A 26836-nucleotide genomic window follows, 5' to 3' on the forward strand; every position below is an offset into this window, starting at 1 on the left:
ATTTTATCTTTTTCAGTAGTATTCTGTGGTTAACTGCAGATTGCCTGTGCTGTGTTCCAAATCCTTCTGGGGACCTTTTGAAGCCATAGGTTTTATAACAGAATTCTTCTGTTATGCTTAACGGAATATATTTCGAAAGCTTGTGTCAGAATGTGTACTATAAAATATATGAAACAGGAATGTATAGGAAACAGTTCTATGAAGTTTTAAGCTTTAAGTTCTAAAAGAAATATCTGGGTTCAGAAAGACAATTCATAGTAATTCTGTAGAGTTTTTTGTTCATTAACACAATTTACAAGATAGGTTTTCTTCTGAGATCTGAAATGTTTTCTTGCAAAAAGTATGGACTGGGTTTTTTTGTTGCTCGTGATGAGACTTTTTCTTCCCAAGCTTAAATGCTACACAGTCCTCTGTTGTGTTGAGAAACAGATTGAGTATTGCCCATAGTAGAAAACACCGAGTAACAGTGGCAGGTCTTGGTCCGCTGCTCAACGGTGCCCATGCTTGAAGGAAACTTCAGTCATCTATAATTTCAGCCTATTTCTCAACAATCCAGCACTGAATTTTGTGTGGAATTATTTAAAAGCTGAGTTAGCTTTTCATGGCATTAGTACTCATTAATACTCTCACAGCCATGATTAAGGTGTTTTCTTTCCTTCTTTCTCCCTTGGCAAAAATGGCAGTCACCACAGCCAGCAGCACATTTCTGAGCTGACAGATTTAAGAGCCATTCAGTCCTTCTGTAGAAGAACAAGTTCTTAAGTGTATCCACAGTCCAGTTACCTATACCCCTGCATTTTCAAAGTTTTTAAAAGTATGCTTTGGCAATTACTTCTGTCCTGGTCCACGTTCAATTGGAGTAGGAGGAGGAAAGCAACCAGTTCACAAAATGTCAATAGTGCCAACCTCAGAAATAAAACGTGAACATTTAGATTCATGGCCTTGTGTTGAGTCTATACTTTGTTCTGTCTACAGTCTGCTGTTTTCCTGCTCCTTTAAAAAAAACAGCTTAAATTTCTTTTGCTTTGTGAGGTACAATGACATCAGTCCTGTTGAAAAGACCAAAATCTTTGATAACTGTAGCTTTGACGTGCAAATGTACTGTGTTAAATTGGAGGCAAAATTTATAAAAGATCTCTTTTATTTGTCTGGTTAATATGTACAGGAAAACATTACTCTAGACATGTATTTGAGATATGAGGAGAAGATTGTTTCAGAAAGCTGGTGTTTGGGGTTTTTTTAACATGCTTGTACTCATAAGAGGCATTATGTACAATTTGTGATTTTCTTTTCTTTTTGATGGGCCATCGTCATGCTGCATTGGCAAATGAAATGTTTCAGTGTAGATCAGTAGTCTTTTAGGTCATAGGTGGAGGGCAACAGTTCAAAGTTGCTATCAGAAAAGAGCATGTCTCACACAGGGAGCATTGTATGGGGACTTGATGCTTTTCTGACACTCTCAGCAACATTCTCAAAAGTAAAAATTATATGTATTTGTTTATGTTACCCCTATAAGAGGTAGAGATTTATATTAGCTTGCAAGCATAGTGGATAGTGTGAAATTTGTGTGAATAATCCCAGTTGTACTTTAGGGTGTTTTTAAAACCAGTAGAAGGAGATCAGGTAGTTTCTTGACTGTTTGATTAGTATCGTACTATGAATATAATATAAAAGTAGAATTTCCATCTAAAAGCATGTTTTTGAAATATGTTTTAGTCCTTAAAGCTTTGGTACTTTTCTACATCTCTTCCTGAATCTGTCATGCAGATGATTATAATTCTGCTGAAATATAACAGCTTTACTTGGCAGAAGAATTGACATGATGGTTCTTGTTTCATGTTATGTGTCATACAAGTTTCATGACACACAGTTCATTGCTAATAGAATATGAGGTATGTTTTGTATTTTAGTTTTGGTATGGTGATTAATTTGATAACAGAGATTTCGGAATATTTTAGTTGCTTGTGTTTATAAATTTCAATGGTGAATGCTTATTTACTTGGTTTTGAAAATTTGAAGGCATAAATTATTTATTCTATATAAACTCATTATGGGAAATGTTGATAGCTGGGCACTGCAGTGCTCAGCTTTCATTTTGACTCAGTGTTCACTTCCACTCTTCAGTGTTGTTAGTGTAAGGCACTACCAAGCTGGGGAAGGTGAGCTTTGGCTTTCATTCTGCAGTTTTTATTTTGAATTCATGCAACATTGTTAGTTACCTCCCAAAGGCATTATTTGGAAAATAAAGTAGTGGTAGTCCTTGCATTTTTTGGTGAGATTATTTTCCTTTGTTCTATGGTCTGCTTAAAGCTGAGGCAGGCAATAGAGGAAGCCATAGAGTTCCTGAATGCTTTGATTGGCAGGGTGCAGGAAGTGAAGCAGCATGCTGTTTACTGCCCTCAACACACTGGCTGAAGGTGTTGTTTTATAAATGGTTTTTCAAACTAAACATCATAAAAATCTCTGATACAAGCACTAAAAACAGCAAAAATGTGAAAGCATTATAAGTATGTCTTGTTCTCACCTGTATTTCACAGTATTTTAGCAATGTAGGGAGCAGGTTTTTCTTCCCACTAGTTTTTCTGCTCCCAATCATTCTGCATGCAGTAGGTACTGTCCCTTTATTTGTGCTAATCCTGTGTCTCAGGTCTAGCAATAATGCTTCATTCTCTTTGAAATGACACATTGGATCCTACAATGCTTTATCTGCGTGGTTTTGTTGTATGTATACAAAAGAACATTAGTGAAGTTGGCGTGATCAGATTTATACCCATGAAGTTTGAGGAGTTACTCATAAAATCTTGTTTGATCCTTTGCAAATGTGACCAAAATATTTACCTCAGAAGGTGAAATAAAGGATGTTAAAAACAGAAGATCTGAACACCACTGAAATTGATGGTCAGTATTGTTTTTCCACCAATAAGCTCTTCTCGAATTTAGTTACCTTAAGGTTATCTGATTTCAAGATTAAGTTTTCAGATAAGCAGTCCTTGCTGCTGAACATGTTGCTGAAAGGCTGGGATAATCCTTCTAACCCCCACTCCCCCATGTAAAGGCTATTACTATGTAAAGAGTATGGTTATTTTGGTCGAATAATCTCTCTTACCCTGTGATGGCAGCCTGTTGTGCTTCTTCAGTCTTAACAGCAAGAACTGTTGGGATGCCTGAAGCTGTGCATGTTTTATGACTCTTTGGGTAAAAATCCTTTTGGTAAATCTTTGCAGGTAAAGCACACCTTTTTCAAAAGGGGAGGGGGAAGAGGAAGAAGGGTCTCAGAAAAGTTGAAATGAAGTATTTTGTCTTTAAAACTTGTATTGGAATGAATATATATGTATATACAGAACAAATGTTTGATGTGAATATTCCCTTTTTTAAAGGATAATTTGATCACTTAGTGTTTTTACTCTGCCACTGTAAATGGTCCCCAACAGAAATAATGTCCCTAGTGCAGCTGCATGAGTGTACGTAGGTTCCAGGCAGCAGAATTGAAATAAGGATGGGTGGCTTATTGTGGTGCGTGGCTTTTCTGCACCAGATGCTGCAGCTGCTCACACTGCTGGCATTGTCTTCAGTATGATATTGGTTTAGTGGGATCTCAATGACATATCAGTCAGGGTACAGTATAATGCTAGAACTAAAAGGCATATTTCCTCTCCCATCCATTTCTTCCGGTCTGTCTTTGACGTTCATGTGTGGTCTTGCTGAATCCAGAGTTTAAAATAGCTGGATTTCCCATGAAAACACTTTGCAATATGAATCTATCAGGGCTGTGTTATAACTAAAAGCTAAATGAATTGCAGTGAAGGCTTACAAATCACTTAATTACTCAATTTTATTCACTAATTAAGCATCTAATGTATAGTAGTGGTGTAGGGATTTAAAAAAAATTATTTACCTCCATATATTGGATTCTCTTCTAAAAGGCCATGACTATTGTAGATAGGTAGGTACCTGATTCCTAGACATAGGAACAAATCTAGTTTCTTTGCTTGTTGGATTTAGAAGTGAAATAAAAAGTTATATTCCAATTCTGTGCTGGTTAGGAGAGGAAAAATTATTCACAATTACTTGCGGTCTGGTTTTTGTTTTTAGAATGAGCCTTTCTTCCTTGTACCTACCTTCATTGAAACTAAAATGCTTTGAAGTACGCTCTAAATAAACAAATAGAGGTGTCATACTGCATGTGGTCTACCCTGAAGGCTTATTTCTGGGTGAACTCCAGCATTAAGGGCTAGTAAATGAAGAAGAGGTATCATTATATTTTACTGTGGAAGGATGTTTTCTCTTTGCTCTGTTCTGTACTGGTTCTGGTAAATTATGGGCTGGCAATATGTGTTATGCCTGTTTGAGGTCAAAATGCCTATATTTTTTTGCTTATATAACTAATTTTCTGTGAAGAATCTCTGCCTATAGGTTTGGGGTTTTTTATTTCTGGAAAACCTAAGATGATAATTAGAATGATTTAAGCCTTATTAGTGCAATTTTTGATAATAGTCATAGAATACTTTGCTAGACCTATTGGTTACTTACATGGTAGATAAGTAATTTTGCTGTGGTTGAAAATATCATAGGTGCCATAGCCACTGGAAACAAATCTAAGCCAAATCTTTAATTTTATTAATGTGGATTTTAACCTTGGCTAGAAGAGTCTATTATATTACTCCCTTTCTTAAAGAGCAGTGGTTTGAAATCTTGCAGATACTGCTTTGGAAGTTGTGTGTGTATCTACACACACGCAGCAACTTTCAACATGGATATTAACCTTTATTCATGTTCTAAGAAAGGCCATGCTGCAACAAATCTTTTATTCTTTGTATCTCAGTTTGGAGGTATTTTTATACCATAAGCTCTAAGGTTTAATTATCTAAGGCTTTCATGCTTGTTCTATATTTATGATTTAATTGCTTTGGATCGGATTTTTTTTTAGCTTTTATTTTTCCAAGTGATATGAAGTTTCATCATGTTTCTTCTGGCTTCCACATTTACTTTCTATATAACTTGCATGAATATATCAGGAAAACTTTGTGAGGAAATAATTACAAATAAGGATAAAATGGTGACCTGCACACACTGCTCAAAATGAACTTTATCTTTTACCTTGATTGTTGCTTTAGTAATGCCCGGTAAATTGTATTGTGGTCAATACCTCTTGGGATTTTCCCAAGCGAGATAGAAGAGCTGAATTTTTATTAATAGGGAGGCATCTAGTTTCTTGTTGGGAATGTAGAAAAGATGAAGCATTTCCTCTGCAGAAGGTGGAAGCAGAACCTGGTTTTCATACGTAGTGAGTTAAGCCTAATTCTTCTATTTGGAAAATCTGGCTGTGTAATTTAGTCATTGTTAAGATGCACTGATGATAGATGGGACTTTGGACTTTGAGGTGTGTAAGTAATTCTTAACTACATGGGCAGATGCATGCTGAAGAGCATTTGTATCAGTTGTCTAGTGACATACATTATCACAAAGGCACCTTTACTTTGTTATAACTCTTTCCATTCCCACTTTTGTACATTTAATTAAAGAAACAGATAACCATAAAATATAACTGTTATTGAAAGGACACAGAAGACTTGGCCATGTCATTAGTACCACTGTTTTTCCCTTCCTTGTCAGGGGTGGTCACTCAGACAATGAAAGTGGTTTGGAAGCACTATCCTTTTGTAAATGACATTCCCACGGATTCTGTAATATATATGATATTTGAGAGCCCAACATTTTCAGTCAAGACTGTAATAAACTGAGAAAACTTAGTGCAGTAGTCTCCTCTTAGAAAAAACATGAGTGCACCCATTTACAGGAGTAAATTATCCCTACTGATCTGAAGAAGTGGAGGTAATAAATAATTATTAAAAAAAAAAAAAAACCTTAAACAATCACAAGCCCAACAAAACTATTAACAGTTATAGACAGTGTGATTATATGTAGAGGGCCCTTGAGTGTATACTCAGCAAATCTGCCCTTGATTTAATTATTTGGTAAAAAAGAAGTTAACGGCAGTTATATTGATAATGGAATCTTAAGTTTCTTAAACAGGAATTTCCTAGCAGTTAGAAAGAAATAAAATGCTGGTATGGAAAAAAAGTATTTTTAAAAGTCAGTCTTGAATACAGAAGATGAGGTAAACATGTTATTTTTGTTCTGCTTGACTGCAGCATTACTGTAGGAGAAGGCATGCATAACCAAACTTGTCCAGAAATGTGTTTAATGTACTTGGAAAACATTAACTTCTTTCCACAGCTGTACTTGTATTTGTTTCTTCTGTAAGCTTACTGCATGATTTCATTATGGGATAGAATTTCACATGTTTGTTTTATACTTTTTAACTGTGAAAATAACTGTGTTTTCGGTGTGTTTTGTTTGTTTAATTAAAATATACCTCCCAACTTCCTGGATTTTTTTAGGGAAAACATGCTTATTTTAGGAAAAGGGAAACATATTGAAGTATTGACTTGTTGATTATATTAAATCATCTTACAGTTTTTTTTAGAATTTTATTTCATTTCTGAATCAGCCTCCTTCCTGAGGCTACAAACAGGAGCTGAGATTTGCATGTAATGGCTGGTTCTGGTTGCTCAGGGCTGGAGGGTCATTGTTAGGGCTTAAGAGCCCTTGTCTTAGAAGCATGAGGTTTCTGGTTGTGCTGGGGATCTCAGTGGCCCCTCTCCCTTTCCCAAAAGCAGTTGCCATTGCAGGTTCCTTCGTATGCTTCTACGTGTTGCCCTGGGTGTCCATAAGCCATTCCAGTAATCTGGCCTGATTAAAAATACAGCTTTAAAAAGCTCACTTATGGATGAAAAGTCATGGAGCAGGTGCCAGCAACTCAACTGCTCACCTGTCTCCTGTTCTCCTTCCCTTGCCCTTTAGGCTAGGGATTCACTGAGTTGTTTCCTTGCAGACTTGCTGAGCATGTGGCACGCTGAGGTGGGACGTGCAGAGCGATGTGGGCAGGTTCCTGCGGTGTGACACCCGTAACACAGCTCCCTGAGGAGCTCACTTGGCACGGTGGTGCTCAAGGCCATGGAGGTGGGAAGTAGAAGGCATGGCTTTCTCTGCAGGGGGCTCCAGCTGGTGGCAGTTTGCTAGGGCTTGATTAGTCCCCTTGAGCTCCGGCTGACTGATAGCTGTGGCACCCAAACACTCAGCCATTTGTCCCTGTCTTGGCACAGTTCCTGTGGTGAGCTGGCTTTGTCGAGGACAGCTTCAGCTGGGGCTCTTTGCTTGCCGTAAGCACAAACCATGAACTCTGTGTTCCTGGTGTGATTTTTCATAAAATGGTAAAAAGAAAGGAATTGCAGGTTTTCATTTGTGAACCCAATGCAAACTGGTCATGATAGCAGGTTTGAATTTCTCATGATGAAGTTCCAACTTACTGCTTCACCTGGGGCATTGGGCATATAACCCAGCATCCAGCAGATCACCAGAAGGTGTTAAACCAGAGGTAACTAAAAAACTAGCACAAGACTACAAATTTCAAACTAAGCACCTCTCATTTTATAATGAACTGCAGTATGTAAGAATGTGTTACTGTTAGTTCTTGGGTAGCTTAGGTTATCCAGGAGACAGGCTGGGCTTCATACAGAGGGACTGTGGTATGAAATAGACCTGTAATTATGTGTGCTACTATGCACAGTCACTTAAATAAAAATCATCAGTTTGGTTTATTCAGGTAAATTTTTTTGCAGTTATAAGAGTTTTCTTTTTATTGCTGGTGTTTTTTTCTTGTTTTTTTCTGGATAGCAGGCACATATATATATATATATAAATGTTATTGATGCTATATTATTGGCTTCTGCATTTGAAGCTCGAACAACTGAGTAGCAAGAACTGGCTATTTTGTAACACTTGGAAAAAATAATGCTGTGCTGGAGAGGGATTAGAGGTAGGTATCAAAATGTCTGAGGGTCTCCAAGTGTCACTTAACCTGAAGCATGTTCTGCACTAGGGCTTCAGGGGCTGAGCACTGTTTGCTCCCTCTCTCTGGGTAGATCAGGAGCAGGGCGCTGGAGACTCCTATGGATCGTTGTGCTCTGCTGAAGCCTGACAAAGTTTGAATATAATTAGGGCATAGAGAAAAGGAATGGTAGAAATGTGAGATAGGTTGGGTATTATAAGCAAAAGGATCAAATAGCCTTTTTTCCCAGGAATGGAGAAGTCTGTGTGCTGGGGACCGTTAGGTGTTGCAAGGCAGACCAAGCCTTTAAGGTCAGTCTGATGAAGCTTTGAATCTGGCTACCAAAACATTCTCTCTCATCTAGTGGTTGGCCCACAGTGAAGGATAACCTTCCACTTACCCATCAGTGGACTAGTGGATAGAGAGCTATTTCTGCAAATGAGAAGGAGTTTTTTGCCAGCTGAGGTGGAGAGTGGAGAAAAGACTTTGTAGTATAATTCATGTAGTCACTTGACTTTTTGGTGAAAGGTGAACACAGTGCTGAATAAATAGTTTAAAACTTAGCTGCTAGAAAATAAGAGAATGTGAGATTGAAGGCTTCCTCTACAATCATAGTTTGTTGTCAATTTTCTGTATACTCTTGATAATTGGATAACTGTGTGTTTTATTTAACAGCAACCATTCCTGAATTAGCCCATTTTCTGAATATAAAAAAAAAACAAAAACAAAACTGTGATTAAATGCAGACTGTATATCAAGAAAAAGCAATAGGAGTGTTTGGTGTTTTATATGTGAATATTGTTCATAATTCTCCTAAAGATTGCCTTTCCTTTTTATCCCCTCATTTAAAAACAAAAGAGCCAGAGAAAAGAAACATCTAAAACCCCCAACCTGCACCTTTTCTGAGGAAAAAAAAAATGCATGCTGGCTAAAAAATGATTCTCGATAGCTCACAGTTTTGATTTTAGAAAATATACAATGGTGAAATATCAATTGGCTGACAAAAAAACCCATGAGAGTGTTGTTGGAAGTATTGAATGCTAATGTGTGTCTGACTTCTGAGCTGTCTGTGAGAAGGCAATTGTTTTAGCTGCTTCTGAGTATAGATTACACTGAGTTGAGTGAGAAGGATCACTGCGCTGCTTTGTTGTCTTTGCAGCCCCAAAAGGCCACTTTATACAATTTTACATTTCATGGCTCTTCATGCATTTCATGTTTCCCTTTCAAAGAGCTATGTAGTAGATGCAATGCTTTGGTATTTTAAGCGATTTTTTTTTTCCCAAAATTTTTCCATTTCTGTAGCTGCATAAAAGAAAAGCCATCCTGTGTTTTAAGGCAGATACACAAAAAAGGGGAGATGGCAAAATAGTGCTCGTATAAGTACTCTGTAGCTTGGCCAGCAGTCTACCTAACACTCATATTATGCAAGTCCCTTTGTAGCTGTCCCCTTATAAGTGAGGTATGGTTTGGTAATTGGTATGGTAATTAACCTGGAAAACTATCCTCTGCTTCGCTTGCCAACTGGCTTTAAATGCTGTGATGTTAATTGGTAAACTGATCCAGTGAAGAGAGGCTTGAAATGTTTACAGGCTTGTCTGAATTTAATTCACCTCTTATTTCAATGAATGGCTTTTTCTGTTTCATGGGATATTCTTTTGTTGGTTTTAATTTGTAAATACTGGTTTTTAGAGTTTTGGTTTTCATGAGGAATTTTTTTAAAAAAGAAAAAAGCCTAAGCAACAAAATAAGTTTTTTTCTTGTGGCATGTTCTTCTTTGATTTAAATTTCTGGCTTCATGAATTTATGTATGCTAGACTGTAAAATACTGACATGTTTTAAGGTTAGTTCTGCTTGCTTACTTATGGTGTTTGCATATACATTCATGAAACAAAGTGTTAATTGATAGAACCTGATTTGCATTAACTCAAGACTGTTTTGTCAGTTGAGAGTAAACAGAATTATTGTAGTGGAACTTGTATTGTAAATGCAGAAATATGTAAAAGGGGGTAAGGGGTTTCCTAGTTACAGATGATAAAAACTTGTCTTGACGTTGCCTTCCTATTTTATAGTAGGTGTTTGGGGTTTTTTAGTGATTTAAACTAAGGCAGTGACTCATGCCTAACCCAGGTATACATTGCAGGGATTACCTGTAATTCTCTTGATAATGTTCACATTTACAACATGGGAACCCCTCCATATTTAGGCATTTATGTTCTGGTTTACAACAGGCCAGTTTTACCACCTATTCTTTTCTATAAGAAGCATTTGTTAACTTGGGGTGTAATGAGGTCTTCATGATGTTGTAAGTTACTCTGAAAAACAAACATAGAGAATGATAAGAACTGTCATTAAACATAATTTTTGTTTTGTAGGTTATTCAGCAATAGTTATGAACTCCCGTTTACGAGCCTTAGGTGGGAGGATAAATAACATACGCGCATCAGAGCTACCAAAAGAGAAAACCCGATCAGAAATAATCTGTAACGTCCACTTTTTGGATGGCTCAGTACAAAGCTTCAAAGTCAACGTAAGTTTGGAAAACAACTTTTTTTTTTAAATACATTGAAATTTGTTTGAAACTGCAGATGAAATATGGGACCCTGAGGCATGGTATCTCCAAAAGGTGTTGAAGATGTGGCTTTGTCATAACAAATTGCAGAATTACTGCTTATGAAATGGATTTTAAAAGTGCTGTTTCATTTTACTTTCAAGCCAACCAACTTCAATGTCATAAAATCATAGCATGCAGATTGTATCTGGAATTCTATATGATATGGGAACCACGAAGAAACAGATCTGATGATCATTATCACCTATGAATAAGTAATTAATATTTAAAGGGAACTCCTGAATTGGGATGTGCTTCTCCTTCAAAGGACTAGTAAAAAGGACTCCTCCTAGAAGAAGGAGGCCTTATAAATTCCTGTAGTGATGCCAGTGCATATTTTCAGAAATGCAAAGATGATGTAAACGGTGAACACGTTGTGGCTCAGTAGGACCGTTCTGTTCAGTCTTTTGTACTTCAATACAGTCTCTTTATTTGGTTGTGGGGAGGGAAATGGGATTAATGGAGGTTTGTACTCTGTATTTTTAGTGTATTTTATTCTGCAAGGTTTATAACCTTTACTACTGATTTAAAATATCAGTTCATTTTTAAATGAAGACAAGGGAAACTTCTCAATCAGCTTTCAATAGAATTATTTGACCATGCAGAAAAACTGTAGATAAATTTAAGTAGAATTGTTTGTAAGATTTGTGAGTATTTCTTTATATGATATTTATTTTATCCAATTTACCTTGTTTGAGATGAAGCATTTTGCTGAGGAAGCTGTATTGTTTAGATATCTTAGACTACACTATGCTTTCTAGTAGGACATTCAAAACTGCATCCAAAAGTTGTATTTTCCCAAGTCTTATTACAGTTCTCTGCAGACTGATCTTGTTTTTTAACTTTGTCTGTTGGATATTAATTGAAATATAAATTATCTGAAAGGTTAGAAACGTTATTTTCACCATAGTATATCCAGAATTAGTCTCATTTTAGTATGCATTTTGCATGCTATGTGTTCATATATGTGTGTAATATTGGCAAGTGGACTAGAAAGAGAATAAGTAAGAGGAGGGCCAACATGTTAGTATACAGTTTCCATTGTTTGTCTTGAGCATGCCCTAGGAATTGTCTTGTCTGTCAGTGAGCTGACATAATTGCCACCTGCCCTGCACAAGGATCTGTGTAAAATGAGGAATTCAAAATGGTTTTGAATAGTAGTGCATAGTAGTGCATTTGTTCTTTGTAAACAGATGTTTGCACAGCTTTAGGTGTAGTGCTTGGCCCAAGTCCAGCACTATACATGAAATTCGCTCCCCTTTTAGTCCTTTAGGCAGTGAATGCAAAATGGGAACCATTGAGAAGGAACTGTGTAGAGCTTAAAGCAGCCTTCTGGTACCTAAATAAAGCTGGAGAGGGACTTTGTATAAGGACATGTAGTGATACATCAAGGGAGGACTAGCTTCCAGCTGAGAGAGGGTAGATGTAGATGAGATATTAGGAAGAAATTCTTTGGTGTGAGGGTGGTGAAGCACTGGAATGGGTTGCCCAGAGACGTTGCAGCTGTCCCATCTTTGAAAGTGTTCAAGACCAGGCTGGATGGGGCTTTGAAAATGGGTCCCTTATGGTAGGGGAGTTGGAACCAGATGATATTTAATGTTCCTTCCAACCAAAACCATTCTATGATTTTTTGAAATTCTGAACCCAACTGATTTCTCTCCCTACTTTCAGCATATCCTTAGGGTACCACTGCTGGTAACCTCCTTCATCCAAGAATTGTAAGGGCCTCCTTTACTGCAGCTGTGATACTGAACCACACAGGGGTGATGTAGGACTCATTACTGCTCTGCATGAAACAAGCAGGGAGTGCAGCTACCCTGCTGTGTTATGGACTAAGAAAAGGGTTTTGCAGATTTATGTTCTTTGAGTACTGAGCTAGTAATGAGGGAGGCTGCACTTTTCTGTGAGGATTGCCCTTCTTGATTCTCTAACCTTGATATCAGCCTAAGAATAGGCTTTGCCACGCTCTGGTAGTGTCATAAGGTCCATTTTTCAAAAGGAATTGAAACCAGCTGCAGAAAATTTGTATCCAAGTTCTGCTTACATTAGCAGAAAAATTCAGCCTGACTCTGTGTTTGTGTGTTTATTTTAATTGCCAACATAATTCAGTTTTGTCTCTGTGAGCAAAGAATAACTTGGGTCTGTGGTCAGTCTGGGAATCAGCTGGTCATGAACTGAAGGGCATGTACTTATTGGAAAACAGTAAGTTTTGCTCTGAACGGATTTTCCCCACTAGTGAATTCTTTCTGTGTTGCTTTAGAGAAACTGTTTTCTCATATCAAGATGTTTTTCTCCACATTTAATTCATTTCTGGATGACACGTTAATTGACAGGTACATATTTTAAAGAAATTAAATATGCATATCACATGGCATAATTATCCAGAAGACAAATTAACAGAAATGTATTAAATGATGTAGTAGTACATTATTAAAATGAAGGTGCTTTCTGAAGTGACTAGACATAGATACAAGATACATGGATAAAAAGACCTACTGCGTCTTTTGGATATTTTAAATAAGTTTTCTAAGTTGTTTTTTATTTCCTTTGCTTTTATAGTTATTACTGAAATATGTTGAATTTTTCTCCTCTGTCAGAGTTTGGAGAACTAGACCTGACAGGATCGCCTCTTCTAAAGCATAGAGTTCAGTGTTTTCTCTTTAAAAGAACTTCAGCATTATCAGTGGAAAATTAAGGTTGGGAATTCTTCAGGGTTGTTTGTGGTCTAGTGGTACCTGGTTCTGATCTGTGAAGGCTCAAAGTTTGGATTAATGTTACACTTTGAACTAACATTAGGCTAATATTTACATACACATAAGTATGCTTTATATTCATTGAAATAATTATATTTTTCTTCAACAAATAGTAGAAAGTAAAAGTGGAAAAGCAGAATACTTGAAGCTTGGCCTTTGTCCATTTAATAGTGTAAGTGGAATTGGAGAGTTCTCCCATTCTAATGACAGTGGGATGGAAACAACTGAGCATTGCTTTGTCATGTAGCAGCTCTCTGAACACAGAATTCTTACTGCAAAAGGATTTTTTTCTTTCAAAGTCACAAGGGGATTATATAGGAAAATAACATTAAAGAAAAGAAATCTGATGAGTAAGAAGAAACTTAAGATAGATTTACTGTAAGTTTAAACAAATGGATATTCCTATGTTGTTGTTTCTGTTATCTTGTTGACAATGTACCTATGTTCAGGACTACAAAATATGGGTGGATTTAAATGTAATAGAAAAGTAATTGATTAAATAGTCTAAACTTACAACACTGAGAACAACTTAGATATTTTGGAATTTTGAACTAGTACTAACATCTTTAAAATGATGGTAGAATATTCATGGTATCTGAAAAGACTGAATCTTTCAGAGAATAGAACAGGGGGAATAGAGATAATTATTTTCATTCTCTATGAACAAGATCTTTATAGAGCCCACAGAGCTGATTTTTATCAAATTTTGTTACCAAATGACATGGCACTTTTGTAGTTATACGTTTCTTTCTTCTTTATCATTCTGATGACTGATACTTCAGATGTTTGTTTTCCCAGTGGTTCTGTCTGTAGGAGGGTGAATAAAAACCAAGTATTGTAAAACTGGAAAAAGGAAGGTAGATTTGCATATGGATTTAACCAGAGGAACTGTCTATCTATTGAGAAACCTGAAGATAGCTGCATAATTTCCTTTCTTAAAAGTTGTTCTTATTAATCATTTATCCCAAAGAAGATTGGTATTCTGCCCAGCTGTAAACAAAGACTTAATTGCAAGACACCAGTGCTGTTTTTCTCCTGGACTTGTTTTTCTCCTGGACTTGTTACTTTGGCAAAGTTATGAAGTGATTGTCTATTTTGTTCAATGTTTTTATTTAAAAGTGTTATACTACAGTTTCAGTGTACCTGAAATTTCAATTCATGATATCACAAGGAGTTCATCAGTATAACCTGTGGTATGTGCTGATTTTAGGTCATCATTATCAAGAAAATTCGCATGGGAGAACAGACAGACACATTCCAATACATTGCTTACAGTCCACAGAGTATGTTAACTATGCAAGGCTTACATGGCCTTTCTTGTTCCACTGTTATGTGTTTCAGTACTTAGATGGAACATGTCCAAAGTCCAGGCAAAGAATAGAAGGTGCATGGAAGCTGAGAGTTGGAAATGTTCTTTCAAAAAACTACATTTTAGGCAAAGACTTGACTGCATTTAGTGCTGAATGTTGCACTTGACTTTAATTATATCCAGGCTTTCTTGAAGCCTCCCAGTAAAGTTCTGGTGTTTCAGTTTTATGGTAAGGTTAACTCACCTCTGTCCCTAATGTCACTACTGTCGTGTTCTAAGACTGTAATGCATAGGCTTTTCACCTGGAGAAAATGTCAGCTGTCATTCTGATATATAGAGAATTTGCTTATATACTGTGCATGATTGTTTTTAATAGGTGTTCATTATATTATGCATATTACATTGTGCAATAATGCAAATATGTATGCAACTTTTGATATAAACATGGAGGTATTTTCTGGTTTTGCTCTACTTTGACTCATTTACCAGGAATGACCACTTGGGATGCATCTCTCAAGTAAACAGACTTTTGAGAAGGTATAAAACTAACAGCACCAGATCACTTCTGAATTGCATTGTCTATCTGAGTTAATTTTTTTGTCCTATTACATGGGATTTTTGCTTTTAGACTAGTTGTTTTTTAGTAATAGTGTTTCCTTCTAGAAATAAAATGACAAGGCTGTAAAAATTCCAAAGGTTGCATGAATTGAAGCTCGAATTGTAAGGAATGTTTTTCCTTTCCTACCACCTCAGTTAAGTTTCTTCTTCAAGTATTTGAGAAGGAATATGATGGTTAAAATGAACACCCACAATTACTCTTGGTATATTTAAAATAATGGACAGAGGTACAAGTCTTAGAGGTTCTTTTTGATTGTGGGTGTGAGTTTTATAATTTTAAACCAATCATAGAAAAATGCAATGATGCAGAATTTTTTTCTATGTCTGTCACCAAGTTTTCCTACTGGGTATTGTTTGATAATACAAGATGGTTTAATGCTACTCTGTGTCCCTGCGTGTTGAAAGAACTGCTGTATGAAGTTTCAGGCTGGCAACAAATATTTAGTTTTGTATTGAGTCAAGTCAGTATACTTGACTGGAAAGCAGTAAGACAGTATGAAATTTGATGATGCCTCTGAGGACAGTGAGAAAATGATCTGCCCTACAGCAGGCTTGTTAGTCTTAGCCCTTTGTGGGGCAAGACTTCATAATAAATGCTGAAGGAAAGAATTAGTGGAGGGGAAATTTTTCCAAAGTTAGAATGGAATGACTAACCTCATATATATGTTTGTTTTAAATAATGTTTTGTGAGGCAGAGGAAATGCAGTGGGTTAAAACTCTGTCCTTGGATAAATATATTGTATGACCTTTATATAGGAAAATATTGTGCTAAAGTGTATGGAATCTAGAAATTTTATGGGGTGGGCCAGGAGTTGGCTGAGGAGGTGGTTGTAGATCTTGGTGAAAAGGAGATATTAAATAGTGCGAGGACATTAAAGTGAGTTCTTGACTGTCAGATTTCCTTAATGTGTTGCTCTTGAAACTTTTTCAAAAAATCAAAAATACTAAGTTTGAGGCCTTATTAACAACAAAAGGATACAGGAATATGAGGTAGCAGGTTATCTTGAACAAGGAGTAATTGCAGTGAGGGAAATCAGTAGTGTAAACTAATAGCTTTTTATGAGATGAGGTAATGTTTTCTTAAGCTCAATTTTCAGTTGCAAACAATAGAGAACAGTGGCAGTTTGCAGACTGAGCTGCTCAAGTATTACTGTTCTGAAAAAGGTGATTCTTACGCACCAGGCAAGAATCTTCAGCCAGTGTCAAGGAAGTATTGACAGTGTTAGTCTTGGCATTGTGGCAACCCTCCAGGTAATGTCACATGTGGATCCTGGCCACTTGGAGACAAAAGAGGGAACTTCCAGTCAGGCAGGCATAGAAAGTAAAACTAGGCTGCTCTGCAGAAGACTGGACCTTAGGAAAGAGTCTGTTCTGTTTATTCTACATTAACAAAATCTTCAACGGTTGAATAAGAGCATCAGGTCAGTAAATAAATTCCAGGAAGAGAAAAGGACAGAGGTAGCAGAAGAGCAAATTAGCTGTGTGTTAAATTACTGTGGGAATTAAAAGGAAGTGGTAGCACTGTGTTCAGGCTCACACATCTTTTAGGACCAAAGGACATAGGCTGTCTGGCTGGGAATGAGTGTTGCAGGCTAAATTAGGAAAGGATGACCTCAAACAGCTGGGCAGTGGGCATTGTGTCTGAAGTGAGCCTGAATTTGCAAAAGCTTAGGTGGTGCTTAACTGGGAGGTTATCACTACCAGAGAGTGGGGGCAAAGCTTCTGCAGAGGACAGGGGGATATCCTTTACATTGCACTGTCTTCTGAAATTGTCACTTTGTGCCACTTACCACAGAATTTAACAACCTGAAGAACTTTACATGCAGATTTACCTCTTTAGTCCAAGGTTCTAACAATTTCACCTTAAGTTTATGCAGCTCTTAAGGTAGTAAGTCTGGATCACTCCAGGTTCTAGGCAGTATTTGACGTTAAATAGTAATGAAGGGCTTTTTTCTCTTCACAGTTGTTTAACTTACTAGAAATTGAATTTTACTGGTTTAAATTCCCTAAATGTTGTAGGAACTTGTTGTGGCATGGGTAGAATGTAACAGGTGTTAATTATGAGTGCTTTAAATAATAATTTTTGGCCTATCCAACATAAATTGTAATTGATTTGAAGACAGATTTAAATGGAGGTGAATAGTGTGTGGATAAGAGGTGGTTGATGCAAAGCTTTTAACAGTTCAGAATAAGGATTAGTAGAAATATCATGAAGGTGAAATAAATGGAAAGTTCTTTTCAGGTGGAAACACACAAAGTTCTTGAAAATGTTTCTTTTCAGTAAAAGCGTTGAAATTCTGAAGAGCTTGTGTCATTGTAGCAATGTAGGCTAGTGAGGAAAACACATAATTTTTAAATTACACTGTAGAAAAACAGGAGCTTCATTAGGAATGGCTTAAATGCTTGCCCTAATGGTTGATAGGGTTAAGGAGAACTTGATTCTAATGCCCAGTATAGCTGAGCAATGTTCATGTTGTTTTTGTTCTCCTATGGCACAGGGGAGTGAAAATAGGATGTGTTGTAATATTATACATTGTAATATTTGAATATGCTGTGGCTATGAATTGTATTGGAATAGATGTCAAAATTCAGAAGCTCTGATTTGACATGCTTAGCCTGCCTCACGTTACACCTGGGTCTCAAAACTGTTAATTTACAAAATAAGTTGACGATTGTGCAGCTTGAGTTGCGTGGTCATTTTTAGGTGTATAGACTGAAAAATAATTCAAATATTTCTTAAAGCAATGCCAAAATTAAGGAAGTAAGCATTTCCTTGAAAAACAACAAACCTCTTTATAACTGGGAATTTTATCAAGAAGACTTGAACAACTTAAAATAAAATTTTTTATTTTGCTTAGATTTCTTGACTGGGTGCTTAATCTGGTCAATGGGAAAAAAACTGTGCATTTAGTACCAGAGGGAAAGAACTGGAACCACATAAAAGTAATGCTGGAAATTATTTTTTCCTAGGAAATGTGGAGAGGCAGAAGAGAAGTAAATAGATGTGTAGGTTGATGAGACTAGTGCTGGCTGAACAGCTGGGGTTAGTGTTGGGAGACCCAGGAGAACAATGCAGAGAGAACTCTGTTGAGCAAGAATGTCATAGTGGGGAGCTTGCTCATCTTTACAGGGAAACAATGAGAAGGCTTAGTAATTCATATATGCTGGGGGAGAGGCAGGAATGCAGCTGTGAGGGGATGGGGAGAGAGAAGGTGAAGGCATCTGAATTGGGATGAAAGACTGGAAGCATGGAAATCCAGAAAGGAATTCTGAGATAATGCTGTTGTGAAGAAAGGAGACCAAAAGGAATAAGAAGTGTTGAAATTCAAACTAAAAATAAGCAGAAGAATCTGCCCTTTGTGGTCTTGTTCCTGCCCCATTTATAATGAAACCTGATATTCCTGAATATCTTCTTTCATCAAAGTATCTATCCCATCCCTTGTAATTACTGCTTTTTGGTCATAATATAACTTTAGGAGCTCATTTGGGTGCTGTCAAATGTGCACACCATCGGTGTGCAATTAAGCTTCTGAGTTGTGCATGTGTTGTGATGACACTTAAGTGTTTTTAGCTTTCTGCTTATAAAAACCCAACCCTGGGGAAATGAATATGGTCAATGCTAAAGATGAGCTCACTGATGTCAGGAAATGCCCATTATTTCAGAGGGGTCAAACTGCTGTTTCCATAGAGCCCTCTTGTGTACACATATGGATAATTTCTGATGGGCAAATCTCAGTCTGCATGGTGGAGGCAATGCCACTGATGGTGCTGGACAGAGCCGCCTGACAGGTGCATGGTGCCATGGCTTTGTGTGACAAGGAGTGCGTGGTTGCATGGCCCTTGCCTCTCACTGACAGTCCAGTTTTTAAGCTGGATTTTAGGCCTACGCTATTTCAGAAAAAAGTGGGATTTGATCGGTGCTGTGGTTTGACTATGCCAGCAGCCTGTTTGAAAGGTGGGGAGTGGGAATGTGCAGCTAGGGTAGAAGGAGGGCACAAAGCTGCAGCTCTTAGTGGCTGCATGGCCTTTACAGGCCTGTGTGGACTTATATTTATTGTGAGATCTCAACTGTTTTCTCTGAATGTTAAATAAAATGGGAGAGTGCTGGAGAGGAAAAGGTAATCTCAACAGTTGGGTTTTGCCTACATTGTTTTCTCCACATGTGACTTTACTCCAGAAAAATGAGCGCAGCTTTTCAAAGGAGGCCAACAGCTTGATATGAGAACACTGATCATTCAAGTTAAAATGAGCTGCTAGGAGTTCTGCTCTAGCAGAAGTAGTAGAAAATGTTGGATAATAGTCCATCCTCCAAAATATGATGGGGCAAGGGGGTGTCCTTTGCTTGAAATTTTGTTTTTCTTTTCCCATCTTTTTAAATAGGAAGAATGCTCCTATGAGATAGGGAAAGGCTTTGGAATATGATGCAGTTTAAAGAACTCAATCACAAGAGTGTTGTACCCTATTAAAAAAAAACATAAAAATCTGTCTTCTGAACAGGACTTACTGGGCTGCTCTATTAGAAAAAAAAGGTTTAAGCAAATAATTGAATTGGCTTATTAATGAACACTCTTACATACTGAGCAAGACTGGGGCCAGCCACAGTAATGTGGCTTATACATTGAGTCCTTTGTTTCGAGAGATTATTTTCAAAAAAATCGAGAAACTTTCTTAAGAAATCAGAACATAATAAAACCAGAGCTGATTTTTTAAGAAATTTGTTCAAGAGTAAAGTGCTTGTCTTTTGCAGTTCAAATAATTTTCCTCTAAGTTTTTGTTTGTTTGGTTTGGGGGTTTTTTGGGTTGGGGTTTTTAATGTGTGCAGATTATTTCCACTTTTAAGAGAAACATTTGGAAAAATCTTAAAGTAATTAGGAAACTGTTTTCTTTGATGTTCTTTTTTTCAATTAAAAAAAGCAAACTGGCCTGATTTTTGCTCAGTCCAGCAATTCTGTATATAAAAATCTGGAGCTAAGATGCCATACAACTCTGCACTCACCAAATACCATCACAGGCAAAGCATACTGAACTTGGGGATAATCATTGAATTTACTACAAACAAAATTAGAGCAGGATAAGAAGTAAAATAAATCTTAAAAACACCTTCCCACCAGTCATTCCTCCCTCTCAGGCTCTACTTCTCCCTGCAGTGGCACAGGAAGACAGGAAGTGGGGATTTTGGTCATTTTGCCACAGGTTGTTTCTCCTGCTACACAGGAGAAATACAAGTTCTTCTCCACAGGTTGTTTCAGCTGCTGCTCACCCCTGCTCCACTGTGGGGTCCCTCCCACGGGAGACAGTTCTCCGCAAATTTCTTCAATGGGCTTCCTATGGGCCACAGTTTTTCACAAATTGCTGCAATATGGATCACTCTTCTCTGAGGTGCAGCCCTTCAGGGTCAGAGGTTCTACCAGCAAACCTGCTCCAGTGTGGGTTTCTCTCTTCATGGGACTCCAGGTCCCTGCCAGGAGCCTGTTCCACCACTGGCTTCTCATTGATTCACAAGCTCCTTTCAAGCATCCCTGCTCTGGCATGGGATCCTCCACAGGCTGCAGGTGGATCTCTGCCTCTCTTGTGGGACTCCATGGGCTGCAGGGACAGAGCTGCTTCGCCATGGTCTGCAGGGGAAGCTCTGCTCTGGTGTCTCTCTGGTACCAAAATCTAGCCACACAAACCCAATACAGCAAGCTCTCTTTTACTTATTAGCATATTTAGGATTGCAGTCTTGTTGAGGTTTTTTGGGTTTTTTTGGTTGTTTTTTTTTTTTCTTTTCTTTCTGTGTTTGGTGGGTTTTTTTTAATGGAATTGGTTCATAGTGTTCTTTGGCAGAAGTTGGTTAATCTGTTCTCCACAATGCTATGCCATGGAGATTCTTTTTTGGTTTGGGGGAAATTATACTGGCCTTAGACTTCTGATCTCTGCTGCCTGTTTGATACCGTGTTGTACCAGTTGTTCTGTGATTCCTGTTACGGGGGACATCTAGGCAGAAAAAGGGGTGGCTAAATGGCAGCTGAGCAAGTGGACACTAAGGGGCAGGTGAGAGTGCAGGCTGAAGTATGGGATCTCATGGCTGGATCGCAGGATCCCCCTCCTTTTTTTCCCATCCTAGTGCATCTTACTTCGCCTTTTATTAGCTGATGTGGGAGCACAGCGTGCTGCTTTGTGGTGACAGCAGGGGCCAGAGCAGCCCTGCAAGCCATCCCTGCAGACTGCCACTCCGGGGAAGTGCATGGTTCCCACTGTGGGCAAGGGAGGGGTGGCCTGCTTACAGTTAATTTGCTGCACTCACATCAAGGGCTGGAATACATGTCTGTTCATATTAGGAAATTTCATGTGCCTGAAGTATTTTGGGAAGAAACCCAAACCTTTATCAGAATTAAGTTTTATTGCTGAAAAACTTCGAATTGATGAATTAGCAGCTATTTTATTCATGAGTTGTATTAGGAAAAAAACCAAAACCAAATTAGTTTCAATTAATTTTACACTTAAAATGTATGAATGTTGCAGATTTCACTTATAAACTTTTCTTGTTTTCAGAAACAAGACACTGGACAGATTTTGTTGGATATGACCTATAACCAGCTGGGTGTGACAGAGAAGGAGTATTTTGGTTTACAGCAAAATGAGACTTCAGTAGATTCACCTGTAAGTATAATAAATAATAAATGTGTGTGCATGTATATGTGTGTATAAATATATACATATGTATGTATACACTCATATTCATGCACACACATGCACATAAACAGTATTTATTTGTAAATATTTTTAATCCATCTAATAGTTTGTCATTTCACAGCGGTGGCTTGAACCATGCAAACCTATTAGAAAACAGTTAAAAGGTAAGACTTATTTTTACTATCTTGATTGTAACTTTGCAGTTCTGTTTTTCTATGTTCTTATGGCTAGAACAAATGCATATTGTCCAGATGGTAGATTTTTCTTCAAGAGCAAGCCTTGTGTCTGCCAGTCTTTTCAGCAGATCCTTCTACTTCTCCTTACTCTTACCTGAGTGGAAATCAGACCTGGTAGGTCATTAACTTTGATGCTATAATAGCAGCTAGACCTGGTTTCTGAGCAATGTTAGACATGCCTAGATGGCCATAAAAGCAGCAGTCATATTGTGATGCCAGTGAATTCCTCCTGAGAGGGAAGCAAAGGAAGAGGGGTTTTGATTGAGGGAGGAATAGCCAGTTTCATGTGGTAGGTTCTGACAATTTCTTGTCTCGTATACAATAAGAAACCCCAAATTTATGCATTTTTCTTTAAAAACAGCTAACGAAAAAAAAAAAAAAAACAACACCACACACTTCCAGGTGCATCTGTTGTTCTAGTATGTCTTGTTTTATACAGCTTTGGGTAACACAGAATGCCTACCAAAAAGGACAGGCCAGCCAGCCTAACCCTGGCTGGAGAACAGCTTGGGAATGGCACTGTTCCAGTTTGTGCTGTGACACCTGAGATATGTTTTTCAGCACTCTCATTTCTACCTTGTGCTACAGATCATACATTTTTATTTCAATTCATATACAAAAAATAACATGTTGGACTGCTGTAATTTAATGTATTTATATGTTAGGTAGAACTGAGTATGATCCCGACTGAGACAACTATATTTAGTGCTTTTTTCTCTTCTAATACTTAGGAAGCAAAGGAAGCTCAGTAATGCCTTTTATGCAAAATAGTAGTTTAAATGAAAGCATTACTACATTTGAGAGTATTTTCTTCTCAAAGTTGGTGTTGGGGCATCAGGAGAGACTTCTCATAGTGTCTTTTAGTTTCATGAAAAAAATACATGAGATTTCTATGTGCTTGTTCATGTAATTTTTCTGGAAATATAGAAATTAAAATATTACTTTCAATTTTAAACTAAATATTGATTTGCTTTCTAAAATATTGCAGGAGGTTTTCCCTGCACGCTTCATTTTCGTGTAAGGTTTTTTATACCTGATCCTAACACACTTCAGCAAGAGCAAACCAGGTAACTTTTGTTTGATGTTTGCCTTCATGAACTAAGAATGTGTCTTGCCCATGTCTGCAGCTTGGCAAATTATGCTTTATTACATAGATAACTTTCTATAACTTTTGGTATTGAATGCATTTGGAGTGGAGAGCTTAATGCCATGCTCATGATGAGTAGTTTCTGATATACACACCTTACAGCCCTGAGATACAGCGGGAGTATAAGTTAGTACAAAGATGTAGGTTTTAAAAGTATGTTTACTTGCATCTTGAATTTTTTTTTTTTTTGAGTCTGCTTGCCCTAGGTCTATCTTAGAGGTTTTGTATCAACACTGAGTCAGTTTTGAACATGTGTAGTAGATTTAATGCTGAGGGTGTGGGAAGGTGGGGTTTATTTTTTTGGGGAAGAACAGATAACAGTTCTTGTTTTCTAGCTTGCCCATTACTTGTAACATGCAAACGTGTATAATGCTTCAGTTTACAGTAAACTTCTGAAGTTTTATTTTTAAACCTGTCTCTGAGTTTTTGGGGTGATAGGTTGCATGAATTGTAAGCAATTTTCAATTAATTTGTCACAAGATTTTAATTGAATACTTGTTTTGTTCAGTGCCTGTAATTTGGAGTTTAGAATTTGAAGGCACACGTTAATCTCGCCATTAATCTGGCATTTCTGTGGCACTATAATTGCTTATTAATTTCAGTGACTTGGGAATATAAATAGTACAACATGTGAAATTATATTTCTTGTAGAAAATGTAGCTTTTCACCTGTTTTGGTATTTGTTAATCATGCAGTTTTAAGCTGTTGTGTAGTTTAAAATTGAAATTATTCTAAGATTTGCTCTTTAAAGTTCTTCGTATAGCCATATAGCCACTCTTCAGTATCACTATGAACTAACACTGTCAAACACACTAACAAGAGGAAGACTGAACTGCTCTTGGAGAATGATTTAAGAGCTCTTTGTCAGCATATGCTACTAGAGAAATGTCTCATCCTCCATTGAGTAGCTCCAAGATAGACTCTCACAGTTAACCTTGATTGACATTTGGGGTGTTTTGCCTTTTTAAATTTTTTTTAAAATTTGGATTCAAAATGAGTATTCCAGGGAGAAAAAGAGCCCAGTTTGGTGGTGATTTGGTTTTTGTAGTGTTAATTGTGACAGTAATACTGTGGCCCTGGAGTTGCAGTAGAGACTGCCAAAGATCCTTAAAAGTGTTGAGAGAGTAAGTGGGTGTATGATTGCATATTTGTAAATGGCAGTAATATTTGTTCATCTGTTTGTATAGCTTGCTGGGAAATCTAATGAAGTAAAACTAATATATGTAGCTATTTAAATCATACCATTTAAAAATAAATGCACATTTGTTTTTTTTTTTTCCAAAAAATACTTTCTAGGCATTTATTCTTTCTGCAGTTGAAGATTGATATTGCAGAAGGAAGGTAATAAGAAGAATCTTCATTTTCTCTATAATTCTTTTAAAAATAAAATTAAAAAGCCTTTGACCTGAGGGTATTGCTGCTTTAAAATTATCCCAGTTTCCCCATAAATATGCCTTGTAAAACACTGCTTTAAAGGAAAATCTTATTGCTAGGCAATGTTACAAACTTTCTTATAGCTCACTTATTAAGAACAGTTTAGAAGTCTGTTGTGAATGAGCTATAGGAGATGCTGTGTGTGAACAGGCTCAACATCAGCCACAGAGATATTTATGCAAGGCTTGGTGTGCCAGGCATGGAATTCCAAACCTGGGGACCCTCTACCTAGTGCAGTAATCAGGAGTAGCAACGGGCAGTTCATGCTATCATTTCTCATTATTTCAGGGTTATATTACCTATATGGTGGGCATATACCCAGTGGCTTATTTGGCTGTGATTTCTGTGTGTTTGTGCATTAAAAAAAAAGTATAAAGGAAAACATGGTCCAAGTATTTGCTGCCAAATGTCAGTTGCCTACAGGTGTTGGCTTTTTCTTTTATAAAGTCAGTTTTGGTCATAATCTCAGAGCTGTCTTTGTGCTTGGCATTTGGGTAATTTTAGTGTTTGTTTTAAATACACCAGAATGCAGCTATTAAAGTAATGTCCAGAGCCCCATAAAAATCTTTTTTCCTTTTTCTTTCCTGACTAAGCATCCAGCAAGAGTTTGAGCATGTCCTTTTCCGATTAGTTCCTTCCGTTCACCTAAGGGACTGTTTAATATCTGGTTGTACTGTGCTTTAACAATCAAACTTAGTAAAAAAAAAATCAGATACTCTTTTGAAGATAAGCTAGTCTTCACATACTGAACTAATTGTGAGACAGTTTCAATAAGACATACATACAGCCTATGTTTAAATAAAATTATTTCGTCTCCTTTCCAGGTTGTCATGCCCCATTAGTTCTGCTGTTGTATTGGCATCATATGCAGTACAATGTAAGTAATAACCAACCATTATTTTGTTAATAAATTTATTTGACTAACAACTATCTTGGCTGTTTGGCACTGAAAACTCAGGAAAGATTTCTTTCCTGATCTATTTGCGCAGAGTATTCGGTACGCAGGTGAAGGTTATTAAAGTAGTACAAGACAGTCTAAATAGAAAAAGAAGGCCTTAAAAAAAAAGAAAAGTTGATACAAGAATAATGTTGCTATTTATGTGTGCTTCTGACTGCTGACAAAAAAGTCAGGTTTGCATTGTCAGTGGAAACAAAACTGTGAAACTTACTGTTAGCTACAAGTGAGCATTCCAAGGGAATAAGTGGTCATCTAGAGAACAGATAAGAGGAAGGTAAACTCAGGAAGGTAAACTCATGATTAAGAAACTACAGTGTTCTTACACAATGTTTGTTTCATGGAATTTGGTTTGTTAGTTATGTAAAACTGGCCCTTTGCAACACATTTAAGGTCACTTTGTGTATAAGAACTTACATCCTTCTCATCTGCCTTCAGCTGGCAAAAAAAAAAAATTCAAATGATGATACTAGAAAAACATCTTTAGTAAGAAAACTGAATTGGAGTCTGACAGTGCCTCACAAGCATCCTCAACAGATAGTGAAAAACAGCTGGAGGAAGTTCTTTCTCATTAAACAAAAAAAAAAAAAAACAGGTTGGGGGTTTAGCGGAGTTTACATATTTGTTAAAATAGTCAGGGGAAAATAAGTGACAATAGTTGTGTAATTATTTGGGTGAATCTCATTTCTTTTATGGAAAGGCTAACAAGACCCACAGAAACAATTGAGGTAATTTTTGTTTGAAATAAGAACCAAGTTAAAATAATTAAAGTGTGGTTTTCAAAAAGGAATGTGATAAACTCCTAGTATCTGTTGAAACCCTAAGAATCTATGAAACGTTTGCTTTTAGGTTTAAGCATATCACGTGTTGCATCCTTTTATAAAATGAAACTTTAATCAGATTCAAGCTTCAGTAAGAACAGTTGAAATTTTCCAAATTTCTCACAGTCCCAGTTTTGATGCCAAATTAAATGCATCCTGCTCTGGTGTCTCCAAGGCCCAGTAAGGGCACTTGAAGGCTCAAACACTCTGCACCATTAGGATTGCTAAGTGAATTGGGGATCCAGTTGTGCTAAAGCTCAAAAACGAAGAATGCAAAGATTTTATCAAAAGGGAAATTAATCATGCCTATCTAGTGTACCCCAAACCCCAAAGCTGTTCCTGCTTCCCCTTCAGTTTTACAACTGTTCCCTTTTTAGTACTTAGGCTAG

At 37.1% G+C, this 26836-nt stretch overlaps 1 protein-coding gene across 8 annotated transcripts in view; it reads left to right on the forward strand.

Annotated features, from left to right (window-relative positions):
• The window catches only part of PTPN3 (protein tyrosine phosphatase non-receptor type 3), a 155836-nt gene that overhangs the window by 58372 nt on the left and 70628 nt on the right, over positions 1-26836 (forward strand). For 2 of the 8 annotated variants that reach the window (XM_068195459.1, XM_068195450.1), the window contains exons 2-7: positions 10264-10418; positions 21714-21821; positions 21961-22018; positions 23079-23157; positions 24534-24578; positions 25496-25548. In XM_068195459.1, coding sequence (XP_068051560.1) covers positions 10264-10418; positions 21714-21821; positions 21961-22018; positions 23079-23157; positions 24534-24578; positions 25496-25548 — 498 coding nt within the window. Of the gene's footprint in view, positions 1-10263; positions 10419-18344; positions 18603-21713; positions 21822-21960; positions 22019-23078; positions 23158-24533; positions 24579-25495; positions 25549-26836 lie in introns of those variants that run through there. The other 6 variants (XM_068195464.1, XM_068195453.1, XM_068195475.1 and 3 more) reach the window with 5 other exon arrangements.

Source organism: Anomalospiza imberbis, chromosome 1, assembly GCF_031753505.1.
Source record: "Anomalospiza imberbis isolate Cuckoo-Finch-1a 21T00152 chromosome 1, ASM3175350v1, whole genome shotgun sequence".
Classification (NCBI taxonomy): Eukaryota; Metazoa; Chordata; class Aves; order Passeriformes; family Viduidae; genus Anomalospiza; species Anomalospiza imberbis.